Genomic DNA, 21,204 nt, shown 5'->3' with positions numbered 1-21,204 from the left:
CAGCAAGCATTTATTAAGCCATGCACAATCCTAGGCATATCGGATTCAAAAATGAATAAAATGCAATAGACTGATCTCTAATAATTCAAATATGAGTAAGTGAATAAAGATATAAAAGTTAACAATACTGTGTCTTAAAAGGCTGTAATAGAGTAGGAACAAAATAATGTGGGGCCAGTTTTTTTTACCACCTCTGGGCCATGGGACCACACATTTGAATTTAGACACTATTCAAAAGTTTCCATTCCTCCTAAGGGCAAATGGTTAGTAAGAAATTCAGTTACCCTGGATCTAACATCTTTCCCCAAATCAAGTGAAAGTCTTTTTCACAAAGAAGGGGGAAAGAGAAGGTTATTTTTGCTGCCAGTGTTTCAATGGAGCAATTAAGCTTTGTCTGTAAGATGAAGAGGTTGCCATAAGAAAAGAAGCACAACAACAAAAAATACTGTGCTCAATGGTTGTGCAATGCCAGCTTATTATTTCTGGAAGGGGCTAAAGATTAGAAAATCACTCTTCTTGAGTTGTAATAGACCTGTAAAGCTGAGTAACTCAGAAAGTACTGAAAAGGAATACTGGGGAAAATAATACAAAAATAAATAGCAATAGAAATCGTGGTGAGCTAAGCATGACCTTTGGAAAAAGAGGAAAATTTTGCATATCTAAGAAAATCTCATCAGAGTCCTCTCTGTAAGATTAAAATGATTTCAGTATTTTTCCATTTATTTAATGCAAACAGGTATGGCTTGCTCTGACAAAACATCCCATTTCTTATTTAGGTATTATTATGCAGACAGAACATCAAGTTTATGTTGGCTGTTCAAAGTCATTCTTAAAGACCAAGAATAAGAACTAAATATAATAATTAGAAATGTTTGTATGCCAGAGATCCTTTTCTTCCAAATATTTCTTTGGGCTTACAGTCTCTGTCAAAGGATTGGAAAGCACTGTTATAATTATGTCTCATTCAAACATTAATGAGGAAGCAAATCATTCACCTTTTTAAAAATGCAGTATCTATTTTGATGTCATTTATCAGCTGTTCGATGGAAAGAATGAGGCAGAAGCAGGCAGAGAAGTATTTCTGAATTCTGAGTTTTCTGGATGAAAAAGAAGTATTCCTCTATGCATAACTTCTTATCTTGTTAATACAACAGAATACAGCTATCTTACCAATTAGTATAACATTTAGCACATAAGGTATTAATTTCCAAAATATTTTGAAATCTTTAAGAGAATAATATCTTTAAAATAATAAGTAAAAGCAATATAAATACAAATTTGTCAACATTAAGCTAGTGAGAAATATTTCTGTATCTTCCAAAAAAAACTTTGAGTCATTAAAGCAATGTTAATTCTTTTATCGATATTTTTTTTTGCCACAATAAACCAATGACTAAATACTAATGACTATGTACTAAAACATAATATAGAATGTTGTGGCTGTGTTTTTACTTTTCTCAGTGTGTATCCTTTAGAAAGCAAGAGGCTATTTAAAGAAAAGTATATTGTTTGAAAATATTTCATACTTGAAATAAAATGCTGTTTTACCAGAAATTTCCAAAAGGAAAATAAAGAAAATTGAATTCTGCTTTTTTTTTTTAACACTATCAGTCAATTCTAACACATGCAAGTAGCAACTTTCAATTTCTTGCTCCATCTACGTTATGCTGCAAAGGACTTTTTCCTGTCCACCATTTCACCTTGAGCAGGGGTGCCTCCTTTATAGATGGCTCTGGATTCAATCCATTTTGCTGCATTTTGAAGAAAAAAGAAAAAAAAATGGTTAAAAAATGCTCCGTCTTGTTATGACTGGCCAGCTGTAATATACGTTACAAATTTGAACCTGCAAAAGGTGGTGTGCTTTCAAGTTATTGCTTAAATTGTCTCAGGCTACAGGTCAAGGTCATATTATTTAATTTTCCTATGTTTATGATCTCAACACATTTTATATTTAATTTTTTGTGGAGAATGATTTGTCTTTACCCCGAGCTGTGTTTGTGCTAGGCCATAAAATCAGGTGATGACCCCGTGGAATCCGTGGGCACCTTAAAGAGACTACAGAAACTGGTTTGGACCAAGAAAGCCAGGGTGCCGAGTCTGAATGAGATGAAACCTACGTCAATAAATCTCCGTGAGTAAGAACTCAATGAGCTGATAAAAACGTTTTGAGGAAGAATTGGGGTAGCATATATTAATGAAGGACATTTTGATAAGGCCTTAAAGTAATCATTAAACGTTGAGTTTTTTTGCCAAGTTATTTGTGAAACAAGTATCCTTACACTGTTCCTGAGTTTCATCCATGACATTCCATTTCCCCTTTCCTTCAGAACCAGACTCAGAGGAAGAGGAAGAGAAAGATATGGGTAAAGCTCAGCAACAAAATAAGGGTCAGCATTGTCCACTGTTCCCATTCCTTGGTCATAGAAAACAGTATGATTCAGTTTTGATGTGAATGCAGCTAATTGGCAGATCGTGACATGCAACTTTGATTTTCATTTATTTACAAGAATGCGCTATTAATCATAATCTTTTGTTTATACCAGCTAAGCATTTGAATTTAAATAGATTCGACCATATGGCACAATTTACTAAGGGTAATATATGTTTCTATTTTCTATAAATGTTTTATATGTTAACAGAAATTTCATCAGACCCTACACTACATGCACATATAGGTCTCACTAATCAACTTTATAGGACCAAAGATGTACCTTTTTCTTTTGTTTTCTCAGTCTTGTTCTTACTTTTCCAAAATATTTTACCGTGAGACATACCACGTGCATAAATCTCTTTGCAGATTGATACTAAAATAGAGAAATTTAGGATACCAAAAGAATTTCCAAAAATCTCTACTGAGATTTCATTCTTGTAAGTAAGGCAAAGATTTGATGTGCTTCTTTATGATGCTCTCTTATACACATGACCTCAAAAATTAAAAATATTTAAGAATAGAAACATACTATATCATGCTTATAACATGTGGAGAATTTTTTTTAATTTGTATTTTTTCTAAAGTGTCTTTCAAGTACACTAGTTTCATGTAGTTTTCAGTCATTCCAGTCAAACTGGCTTTAATCATTATATATGCCTTCAAAAAATTTTAGGTAAATCTGTTTTTACAAAACCAGTCACTTAATATATCAAAGACTTACCCTTTAAAGAAATGCTATTGTAAAACTATTTTGTGAAATTATATGACTTCCTGGTTTAGCCTATGATGCTCATTCATTTCTATTATATAAAGGGAATTATAATAGTCATAATTTCTACATGTGCAAAATTATTAGACAGACTTACCTCTTATTTTTCTTTACCATTCAGAAGATGAAGATGAAACATTGATTTCCTGTATGACATTAGCCAAATCCCAAGAAAAGAAAGTTAATAATGTTAGTACAAGGAAGAAGGAAGAAATGGAGATTAGATTAGATTCTATTTCTGCATCACTGGTTAGACCCAGTACTTCAACTGGATGCAGCTTGGCCAAAATATTATCCCACAGTGGAGGTGAAGTTCAGATGTGGAACAGCTGGAAGCCTTTTCCAGAAAACCCACTGTGGACATATGTTGATTTCCAAATTGACCGGGTTGGACCCTGGGACAACTGTTTCCACTGCACTCACCACCCAGATCTCAAGTCTTCTTGTACAGATATGGATCTCCCACACTCATGGGTAAGTTTGTAAACTATGGAAATGTATCATCTTATCTAGATGTTTGTACTAGCAGGAAAGAAATAGATAACAAATGTGCTAATCAGTCAAATTTATGAGTCTCTGGAAAGTTACCAGAGCTAGAGCTGTCTTTCCAAAAAGCAATGCAGTTCTTGTGACTTCTGCTGTCATGTTACTATTGGACATGTTCCTTGTGTTCGAATAAACTACTGCAGAACATATTCCAGGGATTTCTCTTTAACTAAAGGAAGACAATGGATGTTGATTCAGATCAAGAAGATGTGCGTTGAATTGTCTAAATTATTGCTGTTGTCTTGCAGTTTCACAGACAAATAATAGCTAATTTAAATGAGCATTTTCTTTGTGCATGCTATTCTTCTAAGCACTTCACCTGTATCATTTCATTTAAATCTCACAACAACCCTATAATGTAGGAAGTGTTATTCTACTATTAATTCCTTCCTATTTTACAATTGAGAACAATGGGGTACAAAAAAATAACAGGTACAACGTCACAGATCTAATAAGAAATGGAGCCAAGATCTAGAAACTAGACTAAGGATCCTGATTTTAGCTAATACATTATAGTGTTTTCCATATACTAAGCTAGGTCCTAAGGCTATATGGTACAAGAGAAAGAGTATGGATTTGGAGTTAGACAAATCTGGGCTTGAATCCAACCTCTGCTATTTGTTTAGCTTGGGTAAATTATTGAAACCTTTTAATTTCAATTTTCTCAATAGTAAAATGGAAATAGTAATATTAAGCTCATGAGGTAATTGAGAAACTAAAATTAAATAACACAAATATTCTAAGATTTAAAAGTGTCTAATTTTTTTTAACTTGAACATAAGTTACTTATCTGCCTGGTGTATTATTCTTTCCTTTAAAAACATTACCCTATCCCTTCAGACTCAGATCAAATACTTTGTCCTCTAGAAAGCCTTCCTGGGTCATGCCAGACAGGAAATTCCTTCCTTTGAACTTCTAGATCACTTAAGGGCATTATTTTTTCATTGTATAGGCATCAAATACATATTGGTGTCACTGTGCCAGTACAATATTAGACTGGGGACGCAGAGCTAAACAATACATGCACTGCTCCTGTCTTCATGGAGCTTACCACACTCCACACTGTAGTGGGATGAGTTGGACGTTAGCTTATTTGCTATAAGTAATTCATCTTTGTATCCACCGTAGTCTCTAGAATATTATAGGCACTCAATAAATATTTGAGTAACATTTGCTGACTAAATGAATGGAGTTTTAGAAACCAATGGACTTTGTTACCATAGATCTGTATAAAACTTTTCTTCTCATTCTTCTAACTGTCCCTATATTAATGCAATCGTACATAAACTCAGTTATTATGTGTGTGTGAGTGTTTGTGAATGCGTGTATTGATTTTGGTATATATACATAGTAATGTTTTTCTTTTTTATTTAGGTAGTTTTGCCTATTTTAGTACATAGCTAAATGATTAAGTAAGGAGTTTTTATCTGCAGAAGGTCAAACATATCTGCAGAGTGCTCAGAATTTCAGATGATAGTGTTCAACATTTGTGACAGGAAAACCTCAGTGGATTTGGAGAGAAGGTTCAAGAACACGTTAGAGTTAAATTGGTTTGGTAAACTTAATGAGACCCCTTGCACTCAGGGATTTGAGACATAGAGTGAAAGAAGTTGGATGAGTGCAAATTATTATTTTTATATTCTACACATATATGCTATAATAATAGCAAGTAAAAAATCTAGTTTCATTTTAGCATAGCTGGTATTTTTTTTTTCTGTAGTAATTACAAGGCTATCATTTGGGTTATACTTTAACTTTCATTCTAGGGAAGATACAGAAGGCAGATAGTGTTGAGGGAAAAGTCTTCTCAAATGAGTGTTACTTACTATCAATGACAGGTAGTCAGCAGTGACATTTTTGCAATTTTAAAGGGTAAAAGTGTGACCAGATTTTTTTCTAAATGTACCTACATATACAGATACATTGGAGCTGAGCCTAAACCCCACATTTTGGGGGAAATAAAACCAATCCACAAATTAGTTTCTCGATGTCAGAAATTTCAGCAATAGTGGATTCCAGTGTTTTTGATCTCATCATTAAATCAGAGTTTTGAGGTGGCCTGAAAGTGACTTGTCTTCTAGACAGTCCTTATTCACCCAGGTACACCTCCCTGCTAGCCCACTTCAGGCTCACACTCTCAAAGCTGGTTCTTATAGAGCTGGATGTAATGCCAACGCTGACATCACTAGCAGAGTGAGATTGGGCAAACTCCTTACCCTCTTTAACGTGCAAATTCCAATTCTATATTGGTTTCAGACCCTACTCATCTCTTTTCCTCCAAGTGATTCTTTGCATACTGAAAATACCCATTTGTAAAACAAGGTTATCGAGGTCTGCTGTGCAAAGGCTGTTGGGAAGATTAAATGAAATGGCGTCAGGACTCAGTTGATAGTAGGTAATATTTATACCTAAATCAAAGAGTCAAGAGGCTTGTACTGGGCTTGGAAAGGAGCAACATTTTACTCAGTTGAGATACCATAAACAAATTGAATCCAGTCAGGGAAATGTATTATTTGTGACGGACTCTTCACAGAAGTCAACAAGGGGAGAATGAGACACACACAGATGATTAACATGCAGTTTAGTTGTGTGTAAGGTCTATGGGATCTGAGGAGTGGGGAGAGATATGTGATTACAGATTTGATATAAATTGAGAAAGGCAAAAGATGAGATTTACGAAAGTGTAAACTCCACAAGAGAGATGTGAAAGGAAAAACTACTTAGGGATGCCGATCTTTTCTAACATCCAAGATGAGTGGTGTTGAGAGAGAATTTCAGATGCATCTTAAGAAAGGTAATAGTGGAGGTAACCAAAAATAATATTTGTAGCCAAGTGTTTACAATCAACTTACAAGGAGAGTGATTGAAGGATATTTATGAAATCCTGCCTGCTGAGAACTTGAAACATCATAACAAAAAAGAGGAAAGTGAGCCATAGACTTAGTTGGGAATAAGGGCAAGAAAGAATAAAGTTTGTGTGTTGCAAAGGAGAAGAGGTCTTCCTTTAAGGTAATATTAAAAGAGTAGCTAATATATTTTTCAAAATCTTGGATATTTTTTTCAGATTTATAAGAAGAATAAATAGTTTATCAGATTAAGAAATGGAAGTAATCTTGACATGAAAAAGGGGAACAAATATCCCTTTTTCCCTTCAAATGTCTAAAATGTTCCAGAATCTATTTTATAAAAATAGTGTGATATATTTAAAAATGATAGTAACAAAAGCTCTTTCAGAAAGAAGGAAAGTCAAAGTCCTGAAAGAACAAAACAGAGACCCACGTATAGAAGAATTAAAATGCAGTATAGATAGAAAAATTATAATAATGAGAAACCAAATTACGTAAAAGTCAAAGAAAAATAAGTGAAGTTTATATACCAAATCTCAAGGTGAGAAAATAAACAAAGCTCCACTTAAAGCATCTTAAAATGCATAAGAAGAGGATGATAAGAGTGGAGCTGAAAGGTCTTATTGGAGTATTATGTGAACCCATCAAAATTGCACCAAAAGAGAAAGTGTGGAGAATGGAAGATTTCTTTACAGAACTGTTTCAGTGAGAGGAACAGGATGTGTGCTAAAATTAACCAAGAAATAAAGGAACAAAGATTTTACAGTTAACCTTTCAATTCAAATGGGGAGTAGTGGATGCTCTAATTATTGACATAGAAAAATGTTCTTGGGTCTTACAGCCCCACTGCTAAGTGGTTTCAGAGTTTTAATACTGTCCCCCCAAAACTGCTGATCTATGGGAGAGAGGTGACAAAACCAGGATAAGCTATTTGTGCCTATCTTCTACTTTGTCTTTCTATTCTCAACCTTGGCAATCTCTCCCAGTATCTCTGACCCTAGTCTAGGCTACTTCCTTCAATCAACATGACATGTCATAATCTACTTGATAAATGCTACCTGAATAATGATTCTGAAGCTCAAACCTAGTGTTACTGCTCCCCATACAAACTTTTAAGCATCTCCCCAACACCTACAGGGTCAAAAGCAAACTCATTCACCTAATCTGCCTTCTAACTAGATTCTCACCAGTCTCTTTCACACACACACTCTGCTGTAAGCACAGTGATACCATCCTTTTGCCAAACACAATGACTTGTTTCCCATCTTCATAGCTTTGTTTATACTGTTTTCTCATTTAGATCTTCCTTTCTTCTCTACCTGTTTGATGAATAGTATGGAAGGTTAAAAATACATATGGATGAGTAAGAATTCATGCGGTACACTTCGAAGAAAAAAAATGTGTGAAAAGGAATGAGGATTGAGAGGACCAGTAAAAAGAGAGTAAGGAGGCACGTGGTTTAGAAAAAAGGCAAAATTAATTTCATAAGCTCTATTATCATTTTCTTTGTACATTAGTGATGTTAGATTCCTGACAAAAGTCTCTGTGTCCCACTGATGGGCGTATTTTTACTGGCCCAGTGAATAACACATACCAAGAAGACTGCTCCCATATCCACGCAGAGGAAGACAGGCTATGAACCATCAATGCCTGATTTCTCATAGTTTAATGCCCTTGTGTTCAACTCTAACAGCAAAAGCTATTTGTTAGAACAGCTTTAAACTTTTATCTGCTTACCTTGGAATTATGGTCATATGGAAAGAGAACAGGTTTTAATGAATGGATCTGGACAACCTGTGAAAAGGAAGGCAGAGTAAATGATAATCTGTACTGAGAAATGCAGAAGGAAAAATAGGAAAATGTGATAGAAAAATACCAAAAGATATTTATACTTATTACAATCTGCACTGAAATTAATTAACTTGAGAATCAAGATTCTAAAAATAATTTAAGGTCCTAAATGAACAAGAACAAATAATTAATTATGAGTATTTTACATGACAAATTTTTAATTATAGCCAATAATATTTGATGGAAGGAGAATTAACATTTACCCAAGAGAATTTGAAAAATGGGAGATACTGCAACAGCTTATTCATTCATTCATTTATTCGTTCATCCATTTATTCACTCATTAGCAAACTCATGTCAAGTGCCTCCTAAGCCACTTAAGCTATGAATATGTATGTGGGAGGAAGAATCTACCGTTTCATATTTATAATGAGATTTTATGGGGTCTTATTAAAAAAGGTAAAAAGGAAAAACAAATAATCACAATCCTCAGTATAAAAATTCACTAAGATGGGAAACATATTGCGATACTTGTATATAAAATAATCCTGGAAAAGATCTGGCCAGATGTGCAAACACATTTACACTAAAAAAGAGAAGCTGGGCTTCCCTGGTGGCGCAGGGGTTAAGAATCCGCCTGCCAATGCAGGGGACACGGGTTCGAGCCCTGGTCCAGGAATATCGCACATGCCACAGAGCAACTAAGCCCGATCACCACAACTACTGAGCCCGCGAGCCTAGAGCCCGTGCTCCGCAACAAGAGAAGCCACCGCAACGAGGAGCTCATGCACCGCAACAAAGAGTAGTCACCGCTCGCTGCAACTAGAGAAAGCCCACGCACAGCAACGAAGACCCAACGCAGCCAAAAATAAATTAAATAAATTAATTTTTAAAAATTAAAAATTTAAAAATTAAAAAAATAGAAAAGAAGTTATGGAAGAAACATTTAAATTATGAGATATTATAATGCAAGATATCAGATTTATGGAAATTATTTAGGTTGAGTTTGAGGAGAGTAATTTGTAAATGTTTATGGAATGTTTAAACGTATTTTTCTAATAAAATCTTATAAAATAAATATAAAGATAAAAGGAGAAAATGTAATTGCTCCGTAAGTGTGAAGTCTTATTCTAGAAGTCCAGGATAACTAGATATATTATTAAATTAGACTTTTGAAGCAGGGCAGTGTAGAATGCAAACGAATCAAATTATTTAGGTTAACGTTTGGCTTTTCCCAGTTACACAAACCTCATGAATATCAGTGAAAATAACAGACCTGTGATGTAGTTCTAGAACTGTTATAGAAACCAAGAATCCCTCTTTTTCATGAATTGCCTTAAGGGTTTTGTCCCACTTCTCTCTTTGTTTTGTTGTTGTTTTTCTCTGTGCTTATTTACGCAAGTGCATCAAATTAAGGAGAAAGTTGAATTGGTACTCCCCAAAATAAAATCTTTCTAAAGTCTTCATAAAATATTTGTAATTTAGAATAGCTCTTGTGATAATGATAGAGAACCCATGATAATCAATTATAACTACATTTTGGCTTCTACAAGAAAGTTGAAATTTGCTTCTTTGGATTCTCAAATAGACAAAGGAGGACAACGAACGTCAATCTGAAGGGGACCCAGTTATGCTCATTGAACATGCGAGACCTCAAGTGCCTCCTTACTGAGAACCTAACGCTTCTGCGTGGTTCAGAAGAATAAAGCAAATCACTAATACTGGACACTGGCCTTTGGAAAGAGAGAGGCCTAAATGTTAGAACATTTTATATAATGAGACTTGGAGAATGCCCCAAGTATTGGTAGAATTTCTTTCGTGGCAGAGAAGCAAGCTCAAAATTCAAATATTGCTAAGCAAGCTAAAGACCAAGTCATATTTTGAGTGTGCAGCATAGTGTGTCAGAAGCGATGTTATACATCAAAGGAGCACAGGTTGGAGGCAGGAGAGCCAGTTGTGAGCTCAACTCGGTCACTTACTGGGATCTCTCTGGGTCAGGATGCTTAATCTCCATGGCCTGCTGCCCCCTCATCTTTAGGAGGAGGGAGAGCTATCAATGATTTTTAAGACTCCTTTTTAACTTCAGTATTTGGGCTATGAGGGTACACCAAGGAAGATAAGTCCTATGTGCAGAAAGAGATTAGTACATAAAGACTTTCTTTCAGCTTTTTCAAAGCAGCTCTCTTCTCACTTTTCAGATGCCCATTGTTGACCTGATTTCTTTTTTTTTTTTTTTTTACATAAGCTATTTTAGGTTTGGATTTTTATTTTTTATTCTTTTTCCTGACCAACTAAACTTCCTCTGTCCTGGCTACTTCCTCATGTTCTGAACCAACAACTATGTATGTGAATACAGACTTCACCTGGGATACAGCCAGGTTCTCCTGACCATGAAAACTTCTTCATGAACCAAAATGTCTATATTTCCATTCTCAGGAACTAAGAAGGTTTCTGCCACTCAAGAAGAACTGTTTTTAAAAATCCTTTTGAATGCCATTTCAGAGGACAAAATCCTGCTTTGACAAATGGGCGGGTGAAGTTTAAGTAGAATTGTAGAGGGTGGCAGAAGAGCAGGGGCCGTGCAGTGTGAAGAGTGCTGGGCTGGAGTGAGACATCCTCTTCTGCCACCATCACCCATCTCTCTCTCTCCCTCCCTCTCTCTCTCTCTCTCTCTCTCTCACACACACACACACACACACACACACACACACACACATACACACACACTAGGTGGCACCTTTGAGATCTTGTCCTGATCATTCAGACATGTCGATACAAAGACAATCATAGTCTCCATTGACTTAGCAGTTGACTATATTTCAGGTGTTTTTATATATGCTATCTTTGTGTTATGATTCAGTTAGGTGGTATTATTATTCCCATTTTAATGGTAAAAGAGATTAAATAATTTATGTAATGTAGCAGTAGGTTGCAGGACTAGATTTTAAACCCAAATCAGTAAGAGTCCAACGTTTTCCTGCAAAGAGCATGACTTTGTAACTTTCGAGATTAGGCTAGTAATATATCTATACTTTCTCATCTGTGAAAAGTGAAGATGTTAGTTCCCAACTTTCAGTATAAAATGAAATGATGCATTTGAAAGTGCCACTTCAAGATAGGGGCTTAATCACTTAATACATAGAGTCCCTGCCTTTGAGATGCAATATAACTTTTCCCACATTTCATTTTATACTGGCGCTGTGAACTAGGCAAAACATCACTGACATCTTACAGATGGAGAAATTGAGGCGCATGAAGATTAAGTGAATTACCTGAGGTCCCACAGCAGATGATGGCAGAGATGGTACTGAACATAAACCTCCTAACTCTCAGTCCAGACCTTTCCTATGACAAAGTTGTCTTTAAATTGTTCAGCAGAAAGAAAAATAAACATGGTGGCAAAGAGGGGCTGTACATGGTGGAAACTGAGAGTGTTGGAGCCAAAGAAGCCTGGACTTGAACTGTAGCCTCACTGCTTACTGGCTGTGTGATTGCTAAGTTACTTGAATTATTTGAGTTTCAGTTTCTTATCTATATAGGCATAATGAAGACTTCTTTGTGGAGTTCTTGTAAAAATTGGATGTAAAATGTTTAACTATACCTGACACACAGTTGGAACGTAATGAAGAAGAGCTACTATTTCTAGTGACAATTATTACTATTTAATTACAATTTTTAATTATGTGTTTATAATTATTTACCTTTCATGCAGTGAAAAACAGCATTATGTCTACGATACATCAGGTATTGCTCTGGGCTGTGGGACCACAAAGATGCCACACCTGATGTCAGATTCTCACCATCAATAATTCTCAGCAATTTTGTATCATATGAGATAATGTTGTAGTAAATGTACATTTACTAGTTTTCACTAATTTTTAAGATTTATAAGTATAGTTTGTCCAATTTTCTCCCTATAGATAAGAAAGCCAGAACTGCCTAGTTCGGGTAGGGTGAGACCCCGCTTATAGCTTCTCGGAGGTGCCCTGGTGACCCCATGCTTGTGAATCTCTGAGACATGCAGACAAAAAGAAGGTGGGGTTCAGGGTACACGTACTGGGCTCCCCATTGCCCTTTTCTGACTTCCCAAATTATCACCGTATCAGCAGTGTCTTACAAATGTAAAACAATTTTAGCTTCTTAAAATTCCTTTCATATATTTTGTCATAGCAATATCACATATGCATGTCATGATATTTTATTTTAGAGTCAGAAGATAACTGTCAGGCATAACGCACCTTTTTCATAAGAGAATGAAAAATGAAGGAAAGAAATTCATGTCTCCTCTCCTTCCTATGAAATTGTAAAGCAACTGGTTGAATTCACCCTTAAAGCCCTTATGAATATTCAGTGTAAGATCTTTATGCATCTCATGGTTCAACCACACTGATGAATAATTAGATTAGAAATATGGCCTTTTTGCAGTTCACCTTAAGCCCAACCCAAACTGAAGCCCACATCTCACCCACTGAAAGGGATTTTTAGCCAGGGTGCAAAATGGATTAAAGTCAGGAACTCATTTATTTATTCACTCAACAATTTGTTTTGAAGTATTTGCATTGTTCCAGATTAGGAAGATACAATGTTGAGCAGAACAAACCCTGCCAGCCTCATAGTCCAATCAGAGACAAAAATAGAAATAACTACACAAATAAAAATGAAATGGTAACTTTGATGAGAGCTATGAGAGCCACACGGCTCTATGGAAGCCTATATAGGTAGATTTGATCTAGCTGAGGAGTCAGGATACACTTTCAGGGGTGATGATGATTGAGCTCAAATCTGATGTAAAAAGCAGGAGTTAACTAGCCAAAATGAGGGAGAATGAGAGTCAGCATGGCAGGGAGAGAAAGCAAGAAGATGTGGTACAAGGTAAGTCCAGATGCGGTACAAGGAAAGCAAGGAGATGCGGCACAAGGGAGGATCAGACCACTTATGGCCTCATAGCTTATGCTAAATTTTGTTGTTCATCTCCCAGAAACAAGGGGAAGCTATGCAAGAAGTGTTTTAAGCTTAAGTTTTTATTTTGAGAAGAGTGCTTTCCATACAGTGATGAAAACAGATTGGAAGAGAAAAATAGGTGCAAGATGATGGTGACTTGAACAGTAGTGGTAGAAAAAGAAGAGACGAACAGTTCTCAGGCTCATAGACTTATGTCCCCAGTATACACATTTCTCCAAAGGAAAGAAATGTCAGTTTTGAAAGTCATCTTTGGTCATGCAAACCAAAAAGCCCCTTTCACTTTAGGACATATGGTCACAGATGATGACGGAGAAGTGATACAATGACATGACTGTACATTCCAAATCTGTCCTTTCATTTTTAAAACTTAGAAGCTCATAGCCACCACAATGGCTTAACGGAATCATTACCAATGGACAAGGAAATTTCATCCATTTGCCTCTTCTGACTCCACTTGGACATAGGCCATTGTTTCTACAAAGAGTGGCTTGGAGTCATGCAAGGTTTCAAAAGAAATTGGCCTTTCAGAGGGGCATAGGAATAGATAATGCATATTGCCACCATAAAATCTCTAATGAATATTAAGGGTGGCTTTCATTTGTGGTGATTGAAATGAACTCATAAATTCTCTCTCTAGGATGTGAGAATTTTTTTCCTCCCTGTGGAGAGATTTAATGGATTTGTGGCATTCTGGATGATTTGGCAAGAAATCAGAGGTACCTACGCAGTCACCCACAAAGGGCACTTAGTTTCGTGCATGGGATAGTCACCACCACAAAACATTTTCTGTAAGAACCCAGAATGATTGATGCAACCCTCCGTAAGTCATGACAAAGTGTCAACTGAAAAACTAGAAAAAGAAGTGGTTAAAGACACCACAGCAGCTTTGAAAACAAATTTGACTTTTAGAGAAGGGTTATTTCCTTTTGGAAAAAAAGTTAGACCTGCCACCTGCAAGAAATTTAGATCAGTTGTTTGTGGCAAGGGCCATCAAATTTTGAGGCCACTGAGAGCTCCTACTGTTCTCTGTATGGAGTAGATTAAACTGTTCCCACACAGTGATAAATATATCACAAAGAGCCATAACAGGGATACAGTAAGTTGTAGCAGTTAATGGTACAATTTCCAGTTAAAACAATATACTTAGGGTTTCTTTCACCAGTCCCCATTTTATGTGTGCTATTTTTTGATAAGTTAATTTTTCACATTTGCAGAATCAATATCTTTCAAAGCTTTATAAAGAGTGAAAAGAATTAGAGGAAAGAGTTCTGGGGATCTTTGCAAGCTGTGTGGGCCTGGGTTAGCAGAACACACTCTGAAAAGTGCAAAAATAATCTGTGAAAACAGCAGATAAGGATTCATATTAAAAATATCATCAGCTCTAAATTTTCTGTACACATGGAAAGAAAATGGGGAAATAACCCAAAGCAGCAATTACCCAAAAAGCATTCAGATTTTACGATGGAAAGTGGCAGAGAATCTCTATTCAGAGAAAATAACTTGTTAATGCTCTTTAATGCTAGACTTTCAATTATTGAAGTAAAAAGGTAATTTTATTCTGTTGGAGGAGTGTATTCCTTTGTGGAATAAATCTATGATCCTACTTTTTTTATCCCATGAGTTAAGGCATTAGGAAAGAAATTAACCCAAATGTCCTGCGTTCTATTTACATGAAGGATTTATGACTGTAATTTTAGACACCAGATTCCTTTCTGACGTGGATAACAAAGCTTGGTTCAGTGGGGAAATTTTTCTGAGTGTAGACTTGCTTCTCGATTAGGATTGCCTTGGATGGGAAACTTTGTTTGTGAAGATTCTGAGTTGGAGGATAAGCCAGATGGTATAGGTTGCGATTTCTTCAGCTGTAAAACAAATAGGTAAGACTAGGTAACCACTAAGATCTCGTCCAGGATAAATATTCATGAATCAACTTTGTGAAGGAATAAATAGCAGTTGTGAATTATATTAAGCCATCATCTAGGGAATAGGACCTGATTCCCATGAAAATATTCCCAAACTCAGAGCCTTATATTTTAATATGTAAAATGGTGAACACCTTTTATTTATTTTTATCCAATTTTAAAATAAATAGGCAGGAGGAAATGTGCAGTGCTCTTCTAACTTGGATGTCTTGCCATTGCATGCTTACTAGAACTCAATGCTGCTTGGATGTGAAAACTCGATATACTTCTATTTAGGAGTGGGGCTTAGGGAACTCATTCTAGATGAGAATTAGAGGGTTTGGAAGCCTGAAGATTTGAAGGAGAGAAAAGACATTGAAAGAAAGAATCACAGTATGTCAGATGATTCCAAATAAAACAATCTGCCTTAAAATCTGGCTAGAGTATTATGTTTTAAAACTATTTCTCTGTGTGTGGTTTCATGAACCAACTACATCAGAATCACCTACGGTATTTGTTACCAAGGTCTGCCCACTCCAGATTACTGAATCAGAATTTCTAGGATGAACATCCTTTGACAAGCTCTTTAGATGATATTTTTATGTTCACCAAAATTTGAGAATCATCTCTGCATAGAAGAAAAGAATTCCCTGATTTTTCAATTTCGTCGTCACCAATCCAGGAAGTCTTTCTGAGAAGCTCTCGTATGTATATCACTTTCAGAAGTTATTTAATCTGATAAACACAACAATCCCATAAAGTAGATAATTCAATTTTCCAAATGAGGTAATAGGCCTCTGAAGGTTGAGGAAGTTGCACAAGCCCTGTTTCAGGGCCAAGCTGGGATTTCAAAGTCTTCCAAATCCCATACCTATAAGGTAGTCAAGTCACGTTAGGGATCTCACACTGAGAACACAGCAAAGGAATGCCCTGGGCAGCCCTTGGGCATTCTCAGTACTAAAGACTCCTGTGATCAGCCTATATGAAACTGTACAGAGCCTTTAATGGGTGCCGCTGATATTTCCCCAGAAATAGTTTTGTGCTTTCCAAACTGATTTGGTTGAAACTCCTATCAGAGAGTGTTTGGGACTTTTGATAAATCACAGAGTAGAAAAACCCCTGGACAGAGGGTATAACAAATGACCAGACCAATTATGTATCTTCCAGATTTTACAAAATGCTTTTGAATATAAATAGCTCTTATGATAATACATATTTTTTTAAGTAACTTTCTAAATAGAATCTGATTTTCTTAACTGGGTCATTGTTGTGTTCTTTTGAGCTTAATATCCAAGCTGGATAAAAATCATTCACCTTACTAATTTGTGAAACTTTCCCCAATTTATGGGTGACTTTTATTTTTTATGCTCCCATTTTTCAACTGTCTCTTCTGCCAACTCCTTAATACGGATGTTTTAGTGGATTGCCTTCCTATTGTTCTAGTGGCATGGAACTCTCTGCCAACATTCCTCTATGACCTAAGGCCCTTAACACAGTGTTCTACCCGATCGCTGAGGAACAAAAATCAACCCCTCTGTCAGAGAGTCAAAGAAAATGTCCAGTTTTGCTAATTACACAGCCCATTTACTTTAGTGAGAGTTTCCAATATCATTTGGTCATGATCATTAAATCCTGAGATGTTTGAACCAAGTTGATAGGTTTGAATGGGATCTTGAGGTGGTATGTGTGTGTGTATGTGTGTGTGTGTGTGTGTGTGTTTCTTTGCATCATATAACACTAACATAACTCAAAAAGAAATATGTGAAAAAGGTTTCATTTGATTCACCATGGCCAACCTTCCTCTGCCTTTATCTTTATTCTAAACCAACTTCTAAGTGGCATTATATGGTGGTAGCCATATATAATGCAATATGTTTTTTTTCTTAATGTTCCTTTAAATGTCAGAATAGGTTTGGGAAATGAAAATCATTGGTGTGAAATGGTAACAAAGCTGATACTTTTGAAATATTTATGTTAAAAGGCTTTTTGAAATTGAGTGCTTAGCTTCTGTAATGTGCTTTTCCTGACAGTCTGTAACCCTTGGTATCCTTATTCACCGCAATTAGTAAATTTGATGCCTGTATTTATTGTGCATTAATTCAGTTCAGATGAAAGTGGGAAAGAGTCTCCCTTGAATGAAATACAGCTGAATTTAAATTCAGCCAAAGGAACCACAGCCCAAATGTGGTTACTGCCAAAGAGTTGTCAAGCAACATTCTGGTCTTTGTATCCGGGCAAATTGTTAGAAAAGTGAGCTTATGTCTTCACCAGTAACAGAACTAACTAGAAATTCAGTCTGCATGTACGGAATTGGACGTGAATAAACTGTGATATGTCCCTGTTCTTTCCACTGTCTAGATTTCTGCCCTCTCTCCACCCCACTGGCAAATGTACATTAGCTTGCCTTTTAAAGCGAAACCTATCAACCAAGCCCCAACATTTAGTAAACCCTAGCATCCACAGAATATTTTTGCATTTGTCATATGGCTAGCATTGTACTCACCATGATGTTTAGAAGTTTATGCAACACAGTATAAGGGGAAGGCCATTAGACTTTAAAGGAAGAAATCCTGAGTTTAAATTTGGAATCCATGGCATACACAGTCACATTACTGCCTGAGTCCCAGTTGTTTCTTCTGTGTAGTGGGAAAAATATAGCCTTTCTCCCAGACTTATCATTAAGATGGTAAGAGATGTTTTATGTAAAGGTGCTTAGCTCCCTGCCTGGTATATTGATGGTGACCAAGAACCCCAAGAACAAAAGTTAAAAGGAAACAAATACATTTTTAGAAAGTTGTATCTCAAAACCAGGGTGGCAATTATAGATGCAGGTGTAAATTAAGCATTTTGTTGAGTTCATTGACCTACTTTTGAACTTTACTACTGACTCTCAACTTTTCAGTATTGCTCCCAGAGTAAATGTTAACTTTATCAACAGAGGATGAATAGTTGAAATATTTTCAGTACATTTTCCAGGATTTCTATATGGTATACAGAAATCAAAATGTGTTTTCTTCTCAGCTTTACATGCTCTGTGGTATGTCCCTTCTGTTTTTCTCCCTATCACCTCCGCTCAATTTCAGTTATCTCCTCAGTCCTTTTTCCATTCTTTCAAAGCCTGCATGCTGTCTGGTAAGTATGTGTTTGCTACAACTTCTCCTACTGGGTTGATTTTGAGTTACCCTTCTCTGCCCTCAATTTCCTTCTCTGACTGCTCCTGAAATATACTCCTTTGGGGTCTTAGGAGGAAGTGACAGTGTAGTGAGGCCTTGGAAAATAATTACAAAATAGAGAGTGAGAAAAAGGACTAGAGCAGAAGAAGGGGAGGTGGCCCATTCTCTAGCTACAAAACCAAGGTTTATATGTAGAGCTGACTGCTAAAGAAACGAGCGGGGTTGCTTTTGGCTTGTTGTGTTCTTCCTTAATTTGTTTGTGAGTTTTATTCTACATGAAAGGTTTGGCTGTGTAGTATAGTGAAGTCAGCCCTGAGATCAATTCTTGGCCATTTGTTAGCTTTCTGACTTTAGGCGAGGTAGCTGTTTTGTGCCTCGGTTTCTTCTTTGTAAAATAGGAGATAATAACACTTTATACGTTGTTAAGAGGATTGAGATGTAATGCTCTACAGCAGCGTATCAATAAATGTTTGTTCATTTTCCTCTTCCAAAAATCTATCTTCTTCTTGTCTCATTCTATACTTTAATAACAAACTAGACTGAATATATGAGTATGCAAAATGTTGGCTTTTAAACTCTAAACTGTGTCCATATAACTCTTCTTTCAAGTCAATATTTTGGAGGTGTCTAAGTTTCTCTCTTAGATGATCTGATCTGAAATCAATTGCATGGGTTCAGAACTAGTCATCTTCTTCTTTCTAAAGTGCAAATAATATATGCAAATTGGCAATTTTTTAAATGGAGATAATTTCCAATGCTAGGCAACACAGTAGGAAGTAAAATATGGTGTTTGGAAGAAGGAATGAAAAAAATGAAGGAATGCCAGTGGGTATGTATACTTAACTCAGCCTCCCATGTGGACATAGGGTATTTTGGGTTTACTTTTTGTTACCACTCTTAATTGTGCCTGTATTACTTGTTCAGTCTTTTCCTATTTAGGTAGTTCTACCGCTATGGGTACTGATACACGTGTCAATCACAGAGAGACAAGGCACTCCTCTATCAATGTCCATGTTCACAACTGCTCCCAAATATTTTATATATGTTCTTTCCTGTTTTGCAGGGTAAGAAACTGTCATACAATACCATTTAAGGCCTCCAACCTCTCTAAAATGTCATTTTGTAGGAACAACTAATCGAAAACACCTGTTGTTTGTGTACCCATGGCTTAATAAGTGGGGAGGAAGGTCACATGACAATAGTTCTGCACTACATTTTCATGACAAATGACAAATGAAGAGGCCAGTGCTGTCCTTAGATCCAGTACTGCCCTTAGCTGTTTCCTTAAATCAACATTCTTCTTCTCTCTCAGCCTTAACTTTCCCAAGTTAATTTTATGATTTTACGTATCAGTGTCCAAGACATCTGAATATTAACTTGTGTACACAAGTTTTTTGTGTTTATTTAGAGTCTTAATAATCTCACTGATTTTTAAATTTACTGTACTCTGTACTTCATGTTTTTAAAAACGGAAGTGATATTAAATTGCTTCTTCAATATAATACAATTAGAAACATAATTTACATTTTGGGTTATATCATATAATTAATATTTTTGTAACATTGTCAGTTATGGTATTCAGTAAATGAGATGAAAGATATATGGAGGTGTATTTTACATTCACTAAATTATTTACTCATATATGCAAGTATGACATGTTGTGTCTCAGGAGGTTGAAAACAGCTAAAGAGTATGTAGCGTTAGAAGTGTAAGTGTCATAGGTCTGAATGTCACCTACTTCAATTGGAGAAAGGTCATTTGCTTGCATCAAAGCTGCCAATTATCACAGTTCATGATATTTCTAGGAAATACCCCTAACAGAAATAACAGCTGTCTTCCAGCTTCCTTAGTATTGACCTTAGTGATAGTATGTTTCTTAACAAGTTTTTTACTTGTACAGGAATAGACATTTCAAGATGTGGATATAAACCAGATTCTGCAACTAAGATAAAGAGCAAGGAAAACAATTTTGGGACCCGAAATGGCTTGCTACTGGAAAATTAATTTTATTCATTTCATGGTTCTAAGATTTTTTAACTGAATTTTTAAATCAGTATCAAAATACCAATATCAACATCATTTCAAATGTCCATATTATTGTATTAGTACTGTCATTTTTCATTGTGAGATTTCCATCACTAAAAAAAGTGATCTGGTAGGACTGAATTTAAAGTATGCCCTTTTCTTTATTCAGGTAACGTTATGCAGACAGGAGAGCTCTAATATAATGTTTTGGACCAAACTGAGAGAAGGAGAAGGGTGATCCTTTTTGTTTGTTTCACAGGTGAGGAGATACTGAGGAACTATATTGGTCAATAAGCTTTGGAAATATTACAGATTCTCTCCATTCCCCATCTCTAATCTGTGCTCCACATTTCAGCCAGAACCCGTTCTGTAACACACAAATCTGGTCTCGTTGCTCTCTTGCTTCAGTAGTTTCCAACCCATATAAATTATGATCCCATTACATTCAAATCTTGTTTAACATGTTGTATCACTTTCCTAAGGCTACCATGATAAAGCACGCACCCTGGGTAGCTTAAAACAACAGATGTTTATTATCTCACAGTTCTGGAGGTTAGAAGTCCAAAATCAAGGTGTTGACAGGGCCATGATGTCTCAGAAGCCTTTACGGTAGGATTTTTCCTTGTTTCTTCCAGCTTCTGGTAGCTCCAGGTTTTCCATGGCTTGTGGCAGCATGACTCCAATTTCTGCTTCCATCTTCACATGGCTATCCTCTCCCTGTGAGTTTCTATGTAGCCCTTTGTGCATGTGTGTGTCCAAA

General features: G+C 36.0%; 1 protein-coding gene across 1 annotated transcript in view; it reads left to right on the top strand.

The window, feature by feature from the left end:
• SAMSN1 (SAM domain, SH3 domain and nuclear localization signals 1) overlaps nt 1-21,204 on the top strand; it is a 127,904-nt gene that overhangs the window by 46,578 nt on the left and 60,122 nt on the right. The window contains 2 exon segments of the mRNA XM_057544862.1: nt 2,004-2,131; nt 3,322-3,674. Of these exon segments, the coding sequence (XP_057400845.1) occupies nt 2,004-2,131; nt 3,322-3,674 (481 nt within the window).

The sequence above is a fragment of the Balaenoptera acutorostrata genome, chromosome 4 (genome assembly GCF_949987535.1).
Source record: "Balaenoptera acutorostrata chromosome 4, mBalAcu1.1, whole genome shotgun sequence".
Classification (NCBI taxonomy): Eukaryota; Metazoa; Chordata; class Mammalia; order Artiodactyla; family Balaenopteridae; genus Balaenoptera; species Balaenoptera acutorostrata.
The sequence above is the reverse complement of the archived record's forward strand: the minus strand, read 5'-3'. Positions and strand labels throughout refer to the sequence as shown.